At 44.0% G+C, this 24,529-nt stretch overlaps 1 protein-coding gene across 12 annotated transcripts in view; it reads right to left on the reverse strand.

Annotated features, from left to right (window-relative positions):
- Positions 1 to 24,529, reverse strand: part of LOC115169433 (receptor-type tyrosine-protein phosphatase S) — a 106,351-nt gene that overhangs the window by 59,687 nt on the left and 22,135 nt on the right. For all 12 annotated transcript variants that reach the window (XM_029725041.1, XM_029725037.1, XM_029725034.1 and 9 more), the window contains exons 4-5: positions 21,474 to 21,619; positions 21,030 to 21,171 (exon numbers count right to left, since the gene is read on the reverse strand). In XM_029725041.1, coding sequence (XP_029580901.1) covers positions 21,030 to 21,171; positions 21,474 to 21,619 — 288 coding nt within the window. The remainder of the gene's footprint in view (positions 1 to 21,029; positions 21,172 to 21,473; positions 21,620 to 24,529) is intronic.

A 24,529-nucleotide genomic window follows, 5' to 3' on the forward strand; every position in this document is an offset into this window, starting at 1 on the left:
ATGATATCGGCCATGATTGCAGACACCTGTGTGTGTGTGTCCTTTGACACTATATAAACTAGTCATCCCGCAGTGTTTGTCATTATACCCTGATGAAGACGGCTTATCTGTCGAAACGTATGATATTAGGGTAGTCAATTATTGCATCTGAGCTCCTAGAGTGTGTGGCTGTCCTTAAAATGTTCAAGTATTTGGCGCATATGACATTTTTAATTTTTTAAATTTGATTTATCATTCAAGGCCAGGTTTTTTTTATTGATCTCAGTTCGCCACTGTCAGAGTAGCCATTAATTTTAGTCATTTTTGTGGTATTAAAAAAATATTTTGTTAATTTATTCTATCATGTAAACTACGTCGAATTGCATGAAATGCGTTTATCAAAGGCAAAAAAATGTCCAGACCCTGCTAAAAGATTTTCCCCATGTGTGGAAATCCTAAAAACACATCTGCTCAACTCTACGCCACAGTGCAAATGCGGTTATAGGTGCAGGCAATGGAGATAGTATAAAGAAACCTAACCTACTGTACCTACCGCCATGATGCGATAGCACCTTGGTCATGTTTTAAACCAATGCATAATTCATCAGACACACACACTCCTCAATTCAACGTCTATTCCACGTTGGTTCAATGTAATTTCATTGATATGACAGGAAAACAACAGTGGGCTGGTACCACTGGTTATTTTTCACCCAATGCCTGTTAGAATAAAAATGTATAATACACTAGAACATTTCAGGGATTTTTCTGCCATAGAAACCCTTGGGCAGAGGGTCTCTTGAGTGTCACAGCGATCTAAGGCACTGCATCACAGTGCTAGAGGAGTCCCTACAGACCTGGGTTCGATCACAGGTTGTATCACAACAGGCTGTGATCGTGAGTCCTGTAGGGCCCAGTGTCATCCGGGTAAGGGGAGGGTTTGGCCAGGGGGCTTTACTTTACCTTATGGCAGGCCGGGCGCCTGCAGGCTGACCTTGCTCGTCAGGTGAACGGTGTTTCTTCTGACACATTGGTGCGGCTGGCTTCTGGGTTAAGCGGGCGGGTGTTAAGAAGCGCGGTTTGGCGGGTCATGTTTTGGAGGACGCATGACTTGACCTTCACCTCCTGAGCCTATTGGGGAGTTGTAGCGATGAGACAGGATCAAAATTGGGGGTAAAAATAAATAAAGAAAGAAAGAAACCCTTGAGTGGCCTGCCTAAGCGTTGTTTTGTGATGCATAAAAAAATCTAGATATATAATTTTTGGGGTTGAAATGCATTTTCTGGATTGAAAAATGCTTTCAGCATAAACTTAAATGACTACAACCAAATATAAAGTATGTAGAAAAGATAATGGACCTATCACTTTTTAATAATCTTTGAGAATTAACAATCACCAAAATAAAATCTTAACAGTCAGGGGAATAGAAAATTCCCAAAACAATACATTTAACAATATATTTAAACCATTTTCTTGGTTTCATGCATGTTAACATTAGAAGCCTCCTCCCTAAGTTTGTTTTATTCACTGCTTTAGCACACTCTGCCAACCCGGATGTCCTAGCTGTGTCTGAATCTTGGCTTAGGAAGTCCACCAAAAACTCTGAAATCTTCATCCCTAACTACAACCTTTTCAGACAAGATAGAACGACCAAAGGGGGCGGTGTTGCAATCTACTGCAGAGATAGCCTGCAGAGTTCTGTCCTGCTATCCAGGTCTGTACCCAAACAATTTGAACTTCTACTTTTAAAAATCCACCTCTCCAAAAACAAGTCTCTCACCGTTGCCGCCTGCTATAGACCCCCTCGGCCCCTAGCTGTGCTCTGGACACCATATGTGAACTGATTGCCCCCCATCTATCTTCAGAGCTCGTGCTACTAGGTGACCTAAACTGGGACATGCTTAACACCCCAGCCATCCTACAATCCAAGCTTGATGCCCTCAATCTCACACAAATTATTAATGAACCCACCAGGTACAACCCCAAAGCCGCAAACACTGGCACCCTCATAGATATCATCCTAACCAACGTGCCCTCTAAATACACCTCTGCTGTTTTCAACTAAGATCTCAGCGATCACTGCCTCATTGCCTGCACCCGTAATGGGTCAGCGGTCAAACGACCTCCACTCATCACTGTCAAACGCTCCCTGAAACATTTCAACGAGCAAGCCTTTCTAATCGACCTGGCCCTGGTATCCTGGAAGGATATTGACCTCATCCCGTCAGTAGAGGATGCCTGGTTATTTTTTTAAATGCCTTCCTCTCCATCTTAAATAAGCATGCCCCTTTCAAGAAATTTAGAACCAGGAACAGATATAGCCCTTGGTTCTCCCCAGACCTGACTGCCCTTAACCAACACAAAAATATCCTGTGGCGTTCTGCATTAGCATCGAACTGCCCCCGCGATATGCAACTTTTTAGGGAAGTTAGAAACCAATACACACAGGCAGTTAGAAACGCCAAGGCTAGCTTTTTCAAACAGAAATTTGCTTCGTGCAACTCCAACTCTAAAAAGTTCTGGGACATTGTAAAGTCCATGGAGAATAAGAACACCTCCTCCCAACTGCCCACTGCACTGAGGATAGGAAACTTTGTCACCACCGATAAGCCCACTATAATTGAGAATTTCAATAAGCATTTTTCTACGGCTGGCCATGCTTTCCACCTAACTACCCCTACTGCATTCAACAGCACTGCACCCACCACAGCTACTCGCCCAAGCCTCCCCCATTTCTCCTTCTCCCAAATCCATTCAGCTGATGTTCTGAAAGAGCTGCAAAATCTGGACCCCTACAAATCAGCTGGGCTTGACAATCTGGACCCTTTCTTTCTAAAATTATCTGCCGAAATTATTGCAACCCCTATTACTAGCCTGTTTAACCTCTCTTTCGTGTCGTCTGAGATTCCCATAGATTGGAAAGCAGCTGCTGTCATCCCCCTCTTCAAAGGAGGTGACACTCTTGACCCAAATTGCTACAGACCTATATCCATCCTACCCTGCCTTTCTAAGGTCTTCGAAAGCCAAGTCAACAAACAGATTACTGACCATTTCGAATCCCACCGCACCCTCTCCGCTTTGCAATCTGGTTTAAGAGCTGGTCATGGGTGCACCTCAGCCAGGCTCAAGGTCCTAAACGACATCGTAACCGCCATCGATAAGAAACAATACTGTGCTGCCGTATTCATTGACCTGGCCAAAGCTTTTGACTCTGTTAATCACCACATCCTCATCGGCAGACTCAGTAGCCTTGGTTTCTCAAACGATTGCGTCGCCTGGTTCACCAACTACTTCTCTGACAGAGTTCAGTGTGTCAAATCGGAGGGCCTACTGTCTGGACCTCTGGCAGTCTCTATGGGGGTACCACAGGGTTCAATTCTTGGGCCAACTCTTTTCTCTGTATACATAAATGATGTCGCTCTTGCTGCTGGTGAATCTCTGATCCACCTCTACCCAGACGACACCATTCTGTATACTTCTGGCCCTTCTTTGGACACTGTGTTAACAACCCTCCAGACGAGCTTCAATGCCATTCAACTCTCCTTCCGTGGTCTCCAACTGCTCCTAAACACAAGTAAAACTAAATGCATGCTCTTCAACCGATCACTGCCTGCACCTGCCCGCCTGTCCAGCATCACTTCTCTGGACGGATCTAACTTAGAATTTGTGGACAACTACAAATACCTAGGTGTCTGGTTAGACTGTAAACTCTCCTTCCAGACTCACATCAATCATGTCCAATCCAAAGTGAAATCTAGAATTGGCTTCCTATTTCGCAACAAAGCATCCTTCACTCATGCTGCCAAACATACCCTCGTAAAACTGACCATCCTACCAATCCTCGACTTCGGCGACGTCATTTACAAAATAGCCTCCAATACCCTACTCAACAAGCTGGATGCAGTCTATCACAGTGCCATCCGTTTTGTCACCAAAGCCCCATATACTACCCACCACTGCGACCTGTACGCTCTCGTTGGCTGGCCTTCGCTTCATAATCGTCGCCAAACACATTGGCTCCAGGTCATCTACAAGACCCTGCTAGGTAAAGTCCCCCCTTATCTCCGCTCACTGGTCACCATAGCAGCACCCACCTGTAGCACGCGCTCCAGCAGGTATATCTCTCTGGTCACCCCTAAAGCCAACTCCTCCTTTGGTCATCTCTCCTTCCAGTTCTCAGCTGCCAATGACTGGAACGAACTACAAAAATCTCTAAAACTGGAAACACTTATCTCCCTCACTAGCTTTAAGCACCAGCTGTCAGAGCAGCTCACAGATCTCTGCACCTGTACATAGCCCATCTTTAATTTAGCCCAAACTACTACCTCTTCCCCTACTGTATTTATTTATTTTATTTATTTTATTTATTTTGCTCCTTTGCACCATATTATTTATATTTTAACTTTGAACTTTCCTCAAACTACAAATCTACCATTCCAGTGTTTTTCTTGCCATACTTTATTTACTTTGCCACCATGGCATTTTTTTGCCTTTACCTCCCTTATCTCACATCATTTGCTCACATTGTATATAGTCTTATTTTTTCTACTGCATCATTGATTGTATGTTGTTTTACTCCATGTGTAACTCTGTGTTTTTGTATGTTGTCGAACTGCTTTGCTTTATCTTGGCCAGGTCGCAATTGTAAATGAGAACTTGTTCTCAACTTGCCTACCTGGTTAAATAAAGGTGAAATAAATAAAATAAATAAAAAAAACAGTATTGATTTTGTTGTTAACTTGGAGAAAAATAACACAGCATTAGCCATGGCAAAATGCATAGAATTGCAGGAAATGATCTTTAAAACTGAAAAATGTTCTCTCCGCTACATGGCAGAATATATGTCAAATTCCTGGAAATTAGCTTCAGCTCTCAGCTACATGGAAAAACATGTAGAATTGCAGGAAATTAACTTTAAACGGTAAAAATGTATCTTGGCTCCATGGAGAAATTCTGAGAATTGCAGGAAATTGGCTTAAAAATGATAAAATTGCACACAAAAAAAATCAATAAAAAACATTATGGCCTCAGTCAGGCTTGCCGACCGCACCCATTGCCACGACCACCATCATCCAGAAAAAACGTGCATTTTGCAAGGACTTGAAAGTGTGTGTATGCGCGTGACAGCAGTATTTCAGTGAGACATTGCCGGTTACGACCAATGTTTTTCTCCTAGGGTTCTGTCACGAGGCTAGCAGCTATAATCCTAGTGTTTGCACAGCGACGCATGCATGGTGCTACAGCCAGGATATGGCACGCACACACACACAGACACACACACAGACACACACACAGACACACACACAGCCCTGTACTGTATTTCCCAGAAACAAACCCAGCACCAGAGTTTAGGACCCCTCTATCGCCTTCATCTAAAATAAATCTCACTTAGTTTCAATGGAAAATGAGCCCGCCTAAGAACAAACCTAGGGTAAACCCTGAATGACTATGATCCTTCCCCACTTAGGTACGATTTAACTGTCATCTGGGGTAATTCTCTACCTCCTAGTGTTGACATAAGAGCCTAAAGAGATTTAGGGAAACACTTTAAATGATAATGGCCCTTTTATGGTAATGGGGCTCGACATGATGCTCCCAGTATTTACTGTCAGACTGTATATCTATCTGTCTACAACCCGCCCCCTCCCCCCCCCGACTTAGCCCTTACTGCTACAGATAACACATGCCGACATGTACATATTAATAGCATATTATGTTGCCACATAGGGACTAGGGCTAGGCCATGTTCGATTGAAATCGGTCTGCACACATAACACGTTAGTCTCGTGGAAACAAACAAATGGTGTCTGCCGCGTGCAAGATTAATAACACAAGCATCTGAATTGCTATAGTATCAATTGAACGTTTTGGTGCTTGCAGTCCTGAATGCTGCATCAGGGACCTCTGCATCCCAACATGGAACACTCTGGGGGAATCACTTTTTACAACACTTTTACCAACACGTCTCCTGCACCACAAGAGGCTCTAACACTCTGGAGCACTTATACTCTACCCACAGAAACGCATACAAGACCGTCCCTTGTCCTCCCTTCGGAAAATCTAGTGCAGAAGTGGTCCGACAAAGCGGACGCTAAGCTACAAGACAGCCTCATTAGCACAGACTATAATATGTTTAGTGATTCATCCGGTAACACTGAAGAGTTTACCACATCAGTCACAGGTTTCAGCAATAAGTGCATCGACAACGTCATCCCCACAGTGACCATACATACGTACCCAAACCAAAAGCCATGGATTACAGGCAGTGTCCGCACCGGCCTAAAGGCTAGAGCTACCTCTTTCAAGAAACAGGACATGGACATGGATGCTTACAAGAAAGCCCACTACGACCTCCAATGTCAATATAGGACTAAGATACAATCCTACTACACTGGCTCCGACGCTCGTCGGATGTGGAAGGGTTTGCAGACTGTGGCTCAGTTGGTAGAGCATGGTGTTTGCAACGCCAGCATGGTGTGTGCAACGCCAGGGTTATGGGTTCGATTCCCACGGGGGGCCAGTACAAAAAAGAAAAAAATGTATGTATTCACTACTGTAAGTCGCTCTGGATAAGAGTGTCTGCTAAATGACTAAAATGTACAAAAAAAAAACAAAGGGAAACCCAGCTGTAAGTTGCCCAGTAATGCAAACCTCCCAGATGAGCTGAATGCCTTCTATGCTCGGGTCGAGGCAAACAACACTGAGCCCGGATGACTGTGTGATCTTGCTCTCCGTGGCCGATGCAAGTAAGACTTTTAAACAGGTTAACACTAACAAGGTTGCTGGGCCAATTGGAATACCAGGGCACGTTCTCAGAGCATGCGCAGACCAGTTGGCAAGTGTCTTCACGGACATTTTCAACATCTCCTTGTCCCAGTCTATAGATGACCACTGTCCCTGTCATAAGAACTCACAGGTAACCTGCCTAAACAAATATTGTCCCTGTAACGCCCTGGCCATAGAGAGGGTTTTTTGTTCTTTATTTTGGTTAGGCCAGGGTGTTACATTGGGTGGGCGTTCTATGTGCATTTTTCTATGTTGGTTTGTTTCATTGATTTTGGCCGTGTGGCTTCCAATCAGGCACAGCTGTAGAGTGTTGTTGCTGATTGGGAGTCACACATAAGTGCCTGTTTTTCCGTTGGGGTTTTGTGGGTAATTGTTTCTGTTTAGTGTTTTGCACCTGACAGGACTGTTTGGCTGTCAGTTTTCTTGTTTTTTTTTGTATAGTGTTCTTTCTGTTATTAAATTCAATTATGAACACTAACTCCGCTGCGCCTTGGTCTACTCTCTCTCCCGACAGCCGTTACAGTCCCATAGCACTCACATCTGTAACCATGAAATGCTTTGAAAGACATCAACACCATCATCCCAGACATCCTGGACCCACTACAATTTGCATACCGCCCCAATAGATCCACAGATGACGCAATCTCTATTGCACTCCACACTGCTCTCTCCCACCTGGACAAGAGGAATACCTATGTGAGAATGCTGTTCATTGACTACAGGTCAACCTAATCATCAAGCTCGGGACACTGGGACTGAACATCTCCCTCTGCAACTTTCTGACAGGACACCCCCAGGTAGTGAGGGTAGTTAACAACACATGCTGATCCTCAACACGGGGGCCCCTCAGGGGTGTGTGCTTAGTCCCCTCCTGTACTCCCTGTTCACCCACAACTGCACGACTCCAACACCATCATCAAGTTTGCTGACGACACAACAGTGGCAGGGCTGATCACCAACGATGATAGTACAGCCTACAGGGAGGAGGTCAGAGACCTGGCAGTGTGGTGCCAGGACAACAACCTCTCACTCAGCGTCAGCAAGACAAAGGAGCTGATCGTGGACTACAGGAAATGGAGGAGCAAGTACGCGCCCATCCACATCGGCGGTGCTGTAGTGGAGCGGGTCGAGAGCTTCAAGCTCCTTGGTGTCCACATTACGGAGGACTTAACATGGTCCTTTCACACCAGCACAGTCGTGAAGAAGGCACCTCTTCCCCCTCAGGAGGTTGAAAAGCATTGGCATGGCCCCTCAGATCCTCAAAAAGTTATACAGCTACACCTTTGAGAGCATCTTGAGAAGCTGCATCTCTGTTTGGTGTGGCAACTACACCGCCCTCGATTGAAAGGCGCTACAGGGGCCAAGGTCCATGCCATCTAGGACCTCTATACCAGGCGGTGTCAGAGGAAGGCCCGAAAAAAAAAGCCGCCCCAGCCACTCAAGCCATAGACTGTTCTTTCTGCTACCGCACACTAAGTGATACCGAAGAGCCATATCTGGGGTCAAAAGGCACCTGAACAGCTTCTACCCCCAAGCCATGAGACTGCCGAACAGTTCATCAAACAGCTACTCAGACTATTGCATTGACCTTTTTTTTACACTGACTACGCACACTCACTGGACTCCACCCACACACTCATACATACTTACACTGACTCTCTTATACTGACTCTATGCACACTCACTGGACTCCACCCACACACTCATACATACTTACACTGACTCTACAACGCATAGAGACATAGACACACACACACAGACTTTCACACTGTCCACATACGCCGCTGCTACTCCATATATTATCTATCCTGATTGCCTAGTAACTTTTACCTCTGCCTAAAGTACATCTACTGCACATATTACCTCGATTACCTCAACTGCCTCATACCTCTGCACATTGACTGGGTACCGGTACTCCTTGTATATAGCCTCGTCGTTGTTATGTATTGTGTTACTATTTTCTATTTGCTAATTTGTTTCGTAATTTTATCTCTGCATTGTTGAGAAGTAAGCATTTCATAGTCTACACCTGTTGTATTCGGCGCATGGGACAAATACAATTGGATTTGATTCTATTTGATCAGACAGTCTATGTCATAGCATATTTGTCATAGTGGTAGAAAATCATTCTCTAACACCCTTCTTCCTAGACCCTTTTCTCTGAAAATGGGGCAGTGGGAGGTGTTGGTAATCATGGTTTAGCGCACACACGCACACGCACACACACACACACACACACACACACACACATTACTGCAGTGATGAGAATCTCTCGCCCACTGGAGGTTTAAAACACGCATAACTGCAGATACTAAAACCTCCCCTAGGCTAGGCAATACAAAACCGCAGTGTCCAGAGGGAGAGAGGGGGGGGGGGGGGGAGAGGAATACATATGGAAAGATATTGGTATACTGTACTTTGGTATAGCTAGCTAGGTGGAGAGAGAGAGAGAAAGTGATGGCGAGAGAGGTAGTGAAGGAGAGAGAGGGAGGTGTGAGTGTCTAAATGAGATATCTCCTCTGCCTGACCCCAGTTACCACAGCATGCTACATAAGCTTTCCTCCATTAACAGTCAGGCTGAGGAGTAGCTCACTCCTGTGGCCAACAACAAGGCTTCTGTAGAGTAAATCTCATAGGGAGACAGAGAGTACTGAGGGCCAACCATTACAAAAAGATGCTACTCTACATGATCTTATAAAGTCGTATGTAGCTTCATAAGAGAGCTGTAAATGTAACCCATACCCCACCCACCCAGGGACAGATTAAGAAATCATAAACCCTGGGGCTTTGTTTATAAAATTATTTAAAAAATAAGCCTTTTTTTTTTTAAAACATCATTTACATGACAGAAGACATTAGCTGAATATTTTTTAATACCATACAAATAACCAAAATGAGTGGCTGCTCTGATCAATCTGGTCTTGAATTCAAACAAACAATAGCCCAGGCCAATAAATCAACACACAGATTGTACAATATTAGGAGGATATACAGTGCCTTTGGAAAGTATTCAGAGCCCTTGACTTTTTCCACTATTTGCTAGGTTGAAAAACAAATGATATTCCCACTAAGAGCAAACCAGATGGGATGGCGTATCGCTGCAGAATGCTGTGGTAGCCATGCTGATTAAGTGTGTCTTGAATTCTAAATAAATCACTGCCAGTGTCACCAGTAAAGCACCCCCACACCATCAGACCTCTTCCATGCTTCACAGTGGGAACCACACATGCGGAGATCATCCGTTCACCCACTCTGCGTCTCACAAAGATTCTTCTTACTGGTGTCCTTTAGTAGTGGTTTCTTTCACCATCGTTACACGCACCTGCACGTCATCAGACTCACCTGGACTCCATCACCTCCTTGATTACCTGCCCTATATAAGTCACTCCCTTTGGTTCCTTCCCCAGGCGTCATTGTTTCTGTTTCAGTTTTCTGTCTGTGCGTTGTTCGTGTTTCTTGTTTTGTTCATTAAATTATGCACTCCCTGAACTTGCTTCCCGACCCCCAGCGCACACATTACAGAATGACGCCTCACCAAAGGGAAGCATCGAGGGGTGATTTTTTTGTCTTGGAGGTGATGTTGGGTCCGAGTGTCCGAACCGGAGCTACCTGGGAGGCCTCAGCAGGTTTGTCAGGTTCCGCTGGCTCGACGGGTTTCCATACCTCAGTGGGATCGATAGGCTCCCATGCCTCAGCTGGCTCGACAGCAAGCCATGCCTCAGCTGGCTCGACAGGCTGCCATGCCTCAGCTGGCTCGACAGCAAGCCATGCCTCAGCTGGCTCGACAGCAAGCCATGCCTCAGCTGGCTCGACAGCAAGCCATGCCTCAGCTGGCTCGACAGCAAGCCATGCCTCAGCTGGCTCGACAGCAAGCCATGCCTCAGCTGGCTCGACAGCTAGCCATGCCTCAGCTGGCTCGACAGCTAGCCATGCCTCAGCTGGCTCGACAGCTAGCCATGCCTCAGCTGGCTCGACAGCTAGCCATGCCTCAGCTGGCTCGACAGGCTGCCATGCCTCAGCGGGCTCGACAGGCTGCCATGCCTCAGAGGGTTCGACAGGCTGCCATGCCTCAGAGGGTTCGACAGGCTGCCATGCCTCAGAGGGTTCGACAGGCTCCCATGCCTCAGCTGGCTCGACAGCAAGCCATGCCTCAGCTGGCTCGACAGCAAGCCATGCCTCAGCTGGCTCGACAGCAAGCCATGCCTCAGCTGGCTCGACAGCAAGCCATGCCTCAGCTGGCTCGACAGCAAGCCATGCCTCAGCTGGCTCGACAGCTAGCCATGCCTCAGCTGGCTCGACAGGCTGCCATGCCTCAGCGGGCTCGACAGGCTGCCATGCCTCAGAGGGTTCGACAGGCTCCCATGCCTCAGCTGGCTCGACAGGCTGCCATGCCTCAGCGGGCTCGACAGCTAGCCATGCCTCAGCGGGCTCGACAGGCTCCCATGCCTCAGCTGGCTCGACAGGCTCCCATGCCTCAGCTGGCTCGACAGGCTCCCATGCCTCAGCTGGCTCGACAGGCTCCCATGCCTCAGCTGGCTCGACAGGCTCCCATGCCTCAGCTGGCTCGACAGGCTCCCATGCCTCAGCTGGCTCGACAGGCTCCCATGCCTCAGCTGGCTCGACAGGCTCCCATGCCTCAGCTGGCTCGACAGGCTCCCATGCCTCAGCTGGCTCGACAGGCTCCCATGCCTCAGCTGGCTCGATAGGCTCCCATGCCTCAGCTGGCTCGATAGGCTCCCATGCCTCAGCTGGCTCGATAGGCTCCCATGCCTCAGCTGGCTCGATAGGCTCCCATGCCTCAGCTGGCTCGATAGGCTCCCATGCCTCAGCTGGCTCGATAGGCTCCCATACCTCAGCTGGCTCGATAGGCTCCCATACCTCAGCTGGCTCGATAGGCTCCCATACCTCAGCTGGCTCGATAGGCTCCCATGCCTCAGCTGGTGAACATGCTCCCGTGCCTCGACCGAGGCAACCGGGGAGGTCTCACCCGGCTCATCAGGCACTCACCTCAGCTGGGTCGTCAGGTTTCTGCGCCTCAGCAAGGTGACCGGTCCGCTCCGGATCCCCGGGATCGTCCCTTTGGTTGGCGTCCTGCTGCTGGAGCCGAACGCGCCGGGGAGGGGGGTACCATCACGTATGCTCTCTCTGGCGCTCTAGGTCACCATGCTTCCGCGTCTCAGCTGGACTGACAGGTTTCCCGCGCCTCAGCAGAGGTGACAGGTCCGCTCCTGATTCCCGGGATCGTCATTTTGGATCAGCGTCCTGCGGCTGGGAGGGGAGGGGGTACTGTCACGTGTGTTCCCTCTACGGCCTCTAGGTCACCAGGCTGCTCGTTATGGCGCACACCTGTCACCATCGTTCGTTACGCGCACCTGCACGTCAGACTCACCTGGACTCCATCATCTCCTTGATTACCTGCCCTATATATGTCACTCCCTTTGGTTCCTTCCCCAGGCGTCATTGTTTCTGTTTCAGTTTCCTGTCTGTGCGTTGTTCGTGTTTCTTGCTTTGTTCCATTATTTATTAAATTATGCACTCCTTGAACTTGCTTCCCGACTCCCAGCGCACACATTACACTCTGTTACTTGAACTCTGTGAAGCATTTATTTGGGCTGCAATCTGAGGTGCAGTTAACTTTAATGAACTTATCCTCTGCAGCAGAGGTAATTCTGGGTCTTCCTTTCCAGTGGCGGTCCTCATGAGAGCCAGTTCCATCATAGCGCTTGATGGTTTTTGCAACTACACTTGAAGAAATGTAAAAGATTGACTGACCTTCATGTCTTAAAGTAATGATGGACTGTCTGTCACGTTCTTGAAAATGATCGGACCAAGGCGCATAGTATAGTTCCACATATTTATTTAAGTGAAACTAACAAAACGAAATAACAAAACTTATAAAGACCGTGATGACGTAGTGCCCAAACACACTAACAATCAATCAATATCCCACAAAACACAGGTGGGGAAATAGCTACCTAAATATGATCCCCAATCAGAGGCAACGATAAACAGCTGCCTCTAATTGGGAACCATATTAGCACCAACATAGAAATAGACATACTAGATCACCTCCTAGTCACGCCCTGATCTACTACACCATAGAGAACCAAGGGCTCTCTATGGTCAGGGCGTGACACTGTCATTTCTCTTTGCTTATTTGAGCTGTTCTCGCCATAAAATGGCCTTGGTCTAACCAAATAGGGCTATCTTCTGTATACCACCCCTACCTTGTCACAACACAACTGATGGGCTCAAACACATTAAGAAGGAAAGAAATTCCACAAATTATATTTTAACAAGGCACACCTGTTAATTGAAATGCATTCCAGCTGACTACCTCATGAAGCTGGTTGAGAGAATGCCAAGAGTGTGCAAAGCTGTCATCAAGGCAAAGGGTGGCTACTTTGAAGAATCTCAAACATAAAATATATTTTGATTTGTGAAACACTTTTTTGGTTACTACATACATTTACATTTACATTTTAGTCATTTAGCAGACACTCTTATCCAGAGTGACTTACAGTAGTACATGATTCCATATGTGTTATTTCATAATTTTGATGTCTTCACTATTATTCTACAATGTAGAAAATAGTAAAAATAAAGAAAAACTCTTGAATGAGTAGGTGTTTCCAAACTTTTGACTGGTACTGTATATATATAAAAAAAATGCCTCTTGGGCCCAGCCCCTGACTCACACAATTGACCAGTAACATTGATTTATTATGCATTTTATTTTTCTATTTTGTATTAATCAGTTACCCAATCAAGGCAGGGCCCCCCAATTACCCACGTGGGCCCCCTACCTCCTCTCCTCCCTCATCTGATGATTAGCAGAGCGGCAGCAGCAGGCTGTCTACACTCATTGACAGCAGGATCCTGAGTCCTCCTGTGGTAGGCGGTTGAAGTAAAAAAAGATATATACGTACAAATATGTATTATTATTTCATTATTTAAGTCTATGGTGCAGTTAAGGTCTAGGAGACAGATTGCAAAGTGTCATCGAATGTAAGTCTACACCTCTGGCCACATAAGGGGCTTAAGATTATTATAGGTGAATGCACCAATTTGTAAGTCGCTCTGGATAAGAGCGTCTGCTAAATGACTTAAATGTAAATGTAAGATGAAATTCAGAATATACACAGATCTACTGAGGAAAAATAGCTTATGGTTTAATGGCTCACACAAACACACACACACACACTGAATGGCTATAAGGTTTATGTAGTAATGTCCCACAGACACAGAGTGGGGGGGTTGGGTGTGTTTGTATAGTGATGACAGGCCTATGAACAGATGGACAGGAGGCTATTCCCCAGGCAACCAGCCTTCTGCTGAACACCACAAGCCTGCCAAATCTACCCCTCCTTCCCTCCTCATTATTTTCTTCTATACCTCCTCTCTTCTTTCTCTCCCCTCCGTCTCTCTCCACCCCTTCTCCTGCTGTGTCACTACTCCCCCTCCTCCACCACCGAGTCCCTGTCCATCTTTCCCTATATCCCCTCTGTCTCGCTCCTCCTTACATCCTCCTGTATATCCCTCCCTCTTCCTCGTCCTCCCTCCTGCAGAACTGGGTCCCTGTCCAAGCCCAGTTCTAATCCTCTGCTTTCCCATGTAAAAAAGAGTCGTTATCCCATCCATCCCTCTTCTCCATCCCTCTCTCTCTCTCTCACTCCATCCCTCTCTCCTGTGTTGGGCCTAGGCCCAGTCCCCAGCTCCTAGGCTTACAGCCAGGCTTACAGCCAGACTTACAGCCAGACTTACAGCCAAACGCAGCTACATTAGGTTTACACCATCTCAGTCTGGGAAGCGAACAAATTAAGTGATTATGAGAGAGAAGCTGTAGTCTAAATCACATGCTAACTGGTCCTCAACACAGCCAAATCACACCGACTCTCAGGCTAAAAAAGAACAGCTCCTTCTTTCCTGCTATGGAAGGGTGTAAGCAGGGCTGTTTGTCACGTCTTGTGTTGAGAGTGAAGGGAACAAAGGGAGAGACTGTGTGTGAGCAGTTGTGTGAGCAGGTGTGTGTGTGTGTGAAAGATGTGTGTGCTTAAAATAGATAGTATTACAGTTTTTTTTAAATTGCTAACAAGCATCGGTCAATACTGAAGCCACTTTTTCAAAACTCTACACACAGTCTGCATTACCAACGTGCATCTTGGCCAAACAGTTAATCTCACCTCCAAAACGCACTCAAAACCACCAAAACTTGTCTTAAAATAAGCTTGTTTGACCATAACACTGGCAACAATTCTCCCTCAGAAAGCATACACCGTCACTCATAACACTGTCACGAGTGTCGTCGAAGGAGGACCAAGGCGCAGCGGAGGTGTGGATACTCATGTTTATTACTGATAAAAACATGTAAAGTATCCACTCGAGAAAAAACAAAACAACAAACAATACTCACAATGTGACGTGTGGCAGGCTAAACCAAACAAAGCAGTGCTCACAACAATTCCCCACAAACACACCCAACTAATATAGGACTTCCAATCAAAGGCAACACCACACAGCTGCCTTCAATTGGAAGTCCACCCCAATTACCTCTACATAGAAACACCCAACCTAGACAGAACAAAGAAAACCCAACTTCTTCTGCCACGCACTGACCAACACTTAACACCTACTCCACCTGCTGGTCAGGGCGTGACAAACACACTGACCTTAAAAACACTAATAGAGAGCATTACATACATTATGAACTTTTCTCTTTGAAGTTTGAATGATTTTTCACATAAATCAGTATTTCATTATAGAATAAGAATAACATCTTTTCACTTTATTTACTGTACTGAAGTATATGTAACAAGAATAAATCAGAAATGCAGCAATTTGCTTCAATAGCCTTTATTGTTTTCTATATCTTTGCATATAGTAATTTACTTGTGAAAAATAAAAAGTTGAAACAAAAAACTAATTCCTGAAATTCCAGTGCGGCAATAATAATTAGAAAAAAACACAATCAACAACTGTACAGTACTGTGAAGATTCTAGTTCTCATCAACATGTATAGTATAATTACTCATACTGTACAGTACTGTGAGGGTTCTAGTTCTCATCAACATGTATAGTATAATTACTCATACTGTACAGTACTGTGAGGGTTCTCATCAACATGTATAGTATAATCACTCATACTGTACAGTACTGTGAAGATTCTAGTTCTCATCAACATGTATAGTATAATTACTCATACTGTACAGTACTGTGAGGGTTCTAGTTCTCATCAACATGTATAGTATAATCACTCATACTGTACAGTACTGTGAGGGTTCTATTTCTCATCAACATGTATAGTATAATCACTCATACTGTACAGTACTGTGAGGGTTCTAGTTCTCATCAACATGTCTAGTATAATCACTCATACTGTACAGTACTGTGAGGGTTCTAGTTCTCATCAACATGTATAGTATAATTACTCATACTGTCCAGTACTGTGAAGGTTCTAGTTCTCATCAACATGTATAGTATAATCACTCATACTGTACAGTACTGTGAGGGTTCTAGTTCTCATCAACATGTATAGTATAATCACTCATACTGTACAGTACTGTGAGGGTTCTAGTTCTCATCAACATGTCTAGTATAATCACTCATACTGTACAGTACTGTGAGGGTTCTAGATCTCATCAACATGTATAGTATAATCACTCATACTGTACAGTACTGTGAGGGTTCTAGTTCTCATCAACATGTATAGTATAATCACTCATACTGTACAGTACTGTGAGGGTTCTAGTTCTCATCAACATGTATAGTATAACACTCATACTGTACAGTTCTGTGAGGGTTCTAGTTCTCATCAACATGTATAGTATAATCACTCATACTGTACAGTACTGTGAAGGTTCTAGTTCTCATCAACATGTATAGTATAATCACTCATACTGTACAGTACTGTGAGGGTTCTAGTTCTCATCAACATGTATAGTATAATCACTCATACTGTACAGTACTGTGAAGGTTCTAGTTCTCATCAACATGTATAGTATAATCACTCATACTGTACAGTACTGTGAGGGTTCTAGTTCTCATCAACATGTATAGTATAATCACTCATACTGTACAGTACTGTGAGGGTTCTAGATCTCATCAACATGTATAGTATAATCACTCATACTGTACAGTACTGTGAGGGTTCTAGTTCTCATCAACATGTATAGTATAATCACTCATACTGTACAGTACTGTGAGGGTTCTAGTTCTCATCAACATGTATAGTATAATCACTCATACTGTACAGTACTGTGAGGGTTCTAGATCTCATCAACATGTATAGTATAATCACTCATACTGTACAGTACTGTGAGGGTTCTAGTTCTCATAAACAACATGTATAGTATAATCACTCATACTGTACAGTACTGTGAGGGTTCTAGTTCTCATCAACATGTCTAGTATAATCACTCATACTGTACAGTACTGTGAGGGTTCTAGTTCTCATCAACATGTCTAGTATAATCACTCATACTGTACAGTACTGTGAGGGTTCTAGTTCTCATCAACATGTATAGTATAATCACTCATACTGTACAGTAAGTACTGTGAGGGTTCTAGTTCTCATCAACATGTATAGTATAATCACTCATACTGTACAGTACTGTGAGGGTTCTAGTTCTCATCAACATGTATAGTATAATCACTCACACTGTACAGTACTGTGAGGGTTCTAGTTCTCATCAACATGTATAGTATAATCACTCATACTGTACAGTACCGTGAGGGTTCTAGTTCTCATCAACATGTATAGTATAATCACTCATACTGTACAGTACTGTGAGGGTTGTAGTTCTCATCAACATGTATAGTATAATCACTCATACTGTACAGTACTGTGAGGGTTGTAGTTCTCATCAACATGTATAGTATAATCACTCATACTGTACAGTACTGTGAGGGTTCTAGTTCTCATCAACATGTATAGTATAATCACTCATACTGTACAGTACTGTGAGGGTTCTAGTTCTCATCAACATGTATAGTATAATCACTCATACTGTACAGTACTGTGAGGGTTCTAGTTCTCATCAACATGTATAGTATAATCACTCATACTGTACAGTACTGTGAGGGTTCTAGTTCTCATCAACATGTATAGTATAATCACTCATACTGTACAGTACTGTGAGGGTTCTAGTTCTCATCAACATGTATAGTATAATCACTCATACGGTACAGTACTGTGAGGGTTCTAGTTCTCATCAACATGTACAGTATAATCACTCATACTGTACAGTACTGTGAGGGTTCTAGATCTCATCAACATGTATAGTATAATCACTCATACTGTACAGTACTGTGAGGGTTCTAGTTCTCATCAACATGTATAGTATAATCACTCATACTGTACAGTACTGTGAGGGTTCTAGTTCTCATCAACATGTATAGTATAATCACTCATACTGTACAGTAAGTACTGTGAGGGTTCTAGTTCTCATCAACATGTATAGTATAATCACTCATACTGTACAGTACTGTGAGGGTTCTAGTTCTCATCAACATGTATAGTATAATCACTCATACTGTACAGTAAGTACTGTGAGGGTTCTAGTTCTCATCAACATGTATAGTATAATCACTCATACTGTACAGTACTGTGAGGGTTCTAGATCTCATCAACATGTATAGTATAATCACTCATACTGTACAGTACTGTGAGGGTTCTAGTTCTCATCAACATGTATAGTATAATCACTCATACTGTACAGTACTGTGAGGGTTCTAGTTCTCATCAACATGTATAGTATAATCACTCATACTGTACAGTACTGTGAGGGTTCTAGTTCTCATCAACATGTATAGTATAATCACTCATACTGTACAGTACTGTGAGGGTTCTAGTTCTCATCAACATGTATAGTATAATCACTCATACTGTACAGTACTGTGAGGGTTCTAGTTCTCATCAACATGTATAGTATAATCACTCATACGGTACAGTACTGTGAGGGTTCTAGTTCTCATCAACATGTACAGTATAATCACTCATACTGTACAGTACTGTGAGGGTTCTAGATCTCATCAACATGTATAGTATAATCACTCATACTGTACAGTACTGTGAGGGTTCTAGTTCTCATCAACATGTATAGTATAATCACTCATACTGTACAGTACTGTGAGGGTTCTAGATCTCATCAACATGTATAGTATAATCACTCATACTGTACAGTACTGTGAGGGTTCTAGATCTCATCAACATGTATAGTATAATCACTCATACTGTACAGTTCTGTGAGGGTTCTAGTTCTCATCAACATGTATAGTATAATCACTCATACTGTACAGTACTGTGAGGGTTCTAGATCTTATCAACATGTATAGTATAATCACTCATACTGTACAGTACTGTGAGGGTTCTAGATCTCATCAACATGTATAGTATAATCAGTCATACTGTACAGTTCTGTGAGGGTTCTAGTTCTCATCAACATGTATAGTATAATGACTCATACTGTACAGTAAGTACTGTGAGGGTTCTAGTTCTCATCAACATGTATAGTATAATCACTCATACTGTACAGTAAGTACTGTGAGGGTTCTGGTTCTCATCAACATGTATAGTATAATCACTCATACTGTACAGTACTGTGAGGGTTCTAGATCTCATCAACATGTATAGTATAATCACTCATACTGTACAGTACTGTGAGGGTTCTAGTTCTCATCAACATGTATAGTATAATTACTCATACTGTACAGTACTGTGAGGGTTCTAGTTCTCATCAACATGTATAGTATAATCACTCATACTGTACAGTACTGTGAGGGTTCTAGATCTCATCAACATGTATAGTATAATCACTCATACTGTACAGTACTGTGAGGGTTCTAGATCTCATCAACATGTATAGTATAATCACTCATACTGTACAGTACTGTGAGGGTTCTAGATCTCATCAACATGTATAGTATAATCACTCATACTGTACAGTACTGCGAGGGTTCTAGTTCTCATCAACATGTATAGTATAATCACTCATACTGTACAGTACTGAGAGGGTTCTAGTTCTCATCAACATGTGTAGTATAATCACTCATACTGTACAGTACTGTGAGGGTTCTAGTTCTCATCAACATGTATAGTATAATCACTCATACTGTACAGTACTGTGAGGGTTCTAGTTCTCATCAACATGTATAGTATAATCACTCATACTGTACAGTAAGTACTGTGAGGGTTCTAGTTCTCATCAACATGTATAGTATAATCACTCATACTGTATAGTACTGTGAGGGTTCTAGTTCTCATCAACATGTATAGTATAATCACTCATACTGTACAGTACTGTGAGGGTTCTAGTTCTCCCTCTCTCCTGCATTTGGCCACAAGTTCTCATCAACACCACATCTTATGTCTTCTCTGGCGATGCATCTTGGAAAGTATCTTCTGGAATGTCTAATCCAACCCTGCCACTCTTCGCTCCCCAACAACCTGTCTTCCTTGATCCATGTTTCCAAACTAAATTATTCCGAAGCCGTCCTCTTTTGTCTGTTTGGTAACGAGACTAATAACAGGACACTTGGGTAGGCTTTCAGCTGAAATTGCAATCAGCTGTGTTTGGAATGATTATATATTCTGCTGAGCTTTTCTATATATTTCAATCTGGTTACTGCAGACATGTACGACATTTGCCATCATTCTGTTTTGAATGTGTTTTTAACAGTTTTGGAAACAGTGTGTTAGCATTTGAAAACATGTGCTGCAAATATTTAGTTTTCCAGGTGGCGGAGTACGAATGAGAAAAGAGTTCATGGGTTTCGGAGAATGTGGTCATTGAATGCATTTTGTGTGAAAGCAATGAAAAATGATTGACAGTTTGGTCCACATACACTTCTGTTTCACTGACTGTAGCCACAAGGCTACTTTGACCAATGCATGTTAGCAATTGTACTGTAATGAAGATGGTCATGAAGAGGAACTCAGTCACACATGCACACTCAGTCTTGTTTAAATAACCTTGTGGGGACACACAATTTATAACCATTCAAAATCCTATTTTCCCTAACCCTAACCCTTACCCTAACCCTAATTTTAACCTTAACCCCAAAACCGAACCTTAACCCTAAACCTAAATCCTGACCCTAAAACTAACCGTAACTCCTAAACCTAATTCTAACCCTAATTCTACTTTAACCCTAAACCCCCTAGAAATAGCATTTGACCTTGTAGGGACTAACAAAATGTCCACAGTTGGTAAAATGTTTGTTTGCTTCCTATTCTTGTGGACACACACACACACACACACACTCACCTCGTATGATGGCTAGCTTGGCGGTGGTGGCAACCTCTCCCTCACTGTTGCGGGCCACACACTCATAGACGTTCTCATCTCGGGGGGCCCTGAGAGGCTGGATCCTCAGCACGGCCCCAGCTCCATCATCAAACTCTATCGTCTAGGAGAGAGGAGGAGATAGGGAACAGTCAGGAAATAGCCAGCGGAGAAACAGTCAGGAACAGTTTGGAATGAGGAGGAAAACAAGAGGAGACAGAAACCAAGACAAAGAACCAGGAAGAGACAGAAACCAGGTGAGTAACCAGGAAGGAGACCAATTGGGAACGAATGGAAAAGGCCAGTATTCAGGGGAATAAAAACAAGGAGAGAAGAGCTGGTCCAACAAGTGATAAAACAAAACCCCTAAAAAATTGCTAATAGACAAATATGATCTTTACAGAGTGGAGAATGGAGTGAGCTCACCTCTATGCGTTGGGAGTTGACCTTCTTGCCTTTCTTGTTCCAGTTGACCATGGGCTTGGGGTCACCTGACGCCTGGCACACGAACGAGGCCACGCCTCCCGACACCCCAATCTGGTCCCCGGGAATCTTGGTAAACTTGGGCGCCGCTGGGATAGACAGACAATTCAAATCAATTAAAACTTTATTGTCCTCATAGGGAAATTCTGTAGCCAGGAGTACAAGACATAATGCAGTTCAGAAAACAAACAAATAATGGATCCATAAACAGATAGATAGATAGACAGACACATCCAAATTATTAAACATTATTAGAATGATGGTACTAAAATGATTTTGCTTAATATTTTCCCCATGTAAATATACATAAATCATAATTTACATTTTAGCAGATGCTCTTATCCAGAGCAACTGAGCATACATTTTTATACTTGGTCCCCCGTGGCGATCGAACCCACAACCCTGGCATTGCAAGCACAATGCTCTACCAACTGATCTACCCAAAGATAGACAGCTCTCACTCAAGAGATGCCAACTAGCCCAAAGCCGTGGACAGGAAGAGAGAGACATGACATCACTGAGTCGTGATGGACATGGTGATTGGCCGCTATGTACAGTCCACTTCCTGGCTATCATTTAGAGGACATAACCAAGGACTTCCTGTGTGTCATCTATAAAAGATGTGCTTCAGCTTCACAGGAGAAGGTTTTTTCACTACCCTGGGGCACGCTACTCCACTATGCAGCACAGATTGTGAGAACACATGGGTGGGTGCTACACGGGTGTATGAAAAGGTGTCGTGGAAATTCACAGTAGATAATTGGCTTTAATGTATTAATATCACACATACCCTTTTCAGCCTCTGCAGTAAATTACAATGAGACAAGGAGACCATTTTGAGTACAAGGATTTAGGGATTGCATTAGTACATACATTTGGCTTTTAATTTATACCCTTTATATTTATAAAGCCCAATTCTAACAGACAAGACAGTTTTATGCAGTTTTAGAACAAAATTTGCTTGATCTGAACGCTCTAGTTTTAGAACGTGTCATGTCGGTTGCTAGTTTCCAAAATTCAGTAATGCTTATTACTAACAGCAAATAAAAATCTATTTCAGGCACAAAAATTCCATACATTTCCATTGTGCTAAAATCTTGTCAAGCTACTTCATACATTTTTCTCTTCTCTCTCTCGCACACTGTCTCATACTGTCCCTCCCTCCCTACGTCTCTCTGCCCATCTTAGAATGTCAGACTCTTCTTCGGCAAGCCCAGAGTTCTATCCCTCTGTGTCTGTTACCATGGCAGCCAGCTTAACTCCTCCTCAGTGGCGGAATCAGTTCTATCCATCAGGGCAAAGCCGGCCAGACCCTCACCATAACAACCTCCCTTCCTCCCTTCCTCCCTCTCTACCGCTCTCCCACCTCTGTCTCTCACTCACTCTATCACTGGGCCAGCTCCTTCTGTGTTGATTCAGTTCTACAATAGAGAGGCAGAGCAGCTGAAGGAAAAAAAAAACACTGCAATAACTCCCCAAAATCACTGAGAGACGGAAAAGCGCTCTTGCTTTTCTCTCCCTCCCCTGCTAACTTCACACTTCAGTGAGTAACAGTCACACAGCAGCCAGCCCACCTCTGAGCTGTGAGGTAAAGTGCCTGAGCAGAAACCGAGAGAAACCTCAACAATACTTTTCGGGGAAAAAAAACACTGCGTATTATTGTAGCCTTTTTACCATACACGTCACACACTCTGTCAGTTGTGAAGTGTTGCACTTGGGAACAGGCAGTACTTTGGGGAGCTGTGTAAGAGGGTTGATTTCACATTCAACATTGGTTTATATTTCTGCACTGTCACTTTCAAAGAGATTATTGTGCTATTCCCACTGCACACTAGAACCAATCCTAATTACACGGGTGCAACTACCGGCCTCCAGCTGCATTCTGTTCTGGTTAGAGCCTTTGGTTCTGATTCAAACAAGACATACATATTGGTTTTCCTTTCATGAAAAATTCCTCCGAATATGGTGAGGATAGTCAAGAATGCAGTCCGTCCCTTTAAAGGCTGAGTAGCCTTGACTCCTTCACTCCCTGGCTGCCAGTGGGATATAATGATAGACTTAAGACTTACATCTGGTCTATCATAATGAAACACCACAAGGCTATGATTATCTAATAGCAGTGCTGGGAAGGTGTAATGTGCAGATGTGCGTCGGTAGGTAGCAAGTGGGTGTCATGATACTATAATCACCCCCACTTTGACTGGAGGCTGGAAATTAGATCCGTCTGGACAAGTCTGACCAGATCACTCAGGTTCACTGTAAACCCATACCAATTACAGAAGTGGCCTATAACTAGGGTCCAGAGTTTTTCCTGGTCAGGTTACATGGTCAAGAAAAACGCAAGGTCCTAGCCACCAACCAAAACAAATATGAACATGGGCACGCCATCAGCGTTAAGAAATATGGTGGTTCAGACTGCTCTTTTTGGGATGCTATTATCTTTGAGTCACAGAGCAACGCTGTTCGCGATAATACCTCTAGGTAACACACTGTCCTTTAAATTTAGAACTGTAAGACATATCAAGACATGCGTTCATACAGTAGCCTCGATGTGATGACTAACTATAGGCTGACATCCCCTCACTGCTCATCAGTGTCAAACACCATTCATGCTCTTCGGTGCCACATACTTCCGTAGCGTTTTTTGTGCTGCGGTGTTAAACTGAGATGCGTTCTCTGTTCACCTGTCTTACCGTCGATCCATAAGACAAGACATCTGTTGACATGCTTTAGTGACGGTGACGATCGGATAAGCGCTGACGTGTGTGCGCCGCTTATTAGTGCAATAAAACCACCACGGCCCTGACGGATCTTGTTAAACACCCATCACCGCAGAAACAGACAGGCAGACACACCTTCACCGGTCCACCTCCAGCCCAACACCACGTCACCACTCACTGCAGCTAGCGTTGACCAACACAACTCACTGCTACAGACGCTTGTCAGCATAGAGGGAGAGAGAGGGATAGAGAGAGAGAAAGAGAGATAGAGAGATAGAG

The sequence above is a fragment of the Salmo trutta genome, chromosome 31, assembly GCF_901001165.1.
Source record: "Salmo trutta chromosome 31, fSalTru1.1, whole genome shotgun sequence".
Lineage (NCBI taxonomy): Eukaryota > Metazoa > Chordata > Actinopteri > Salmoniformes > Salmonidae > Salmo > Salmo trutta.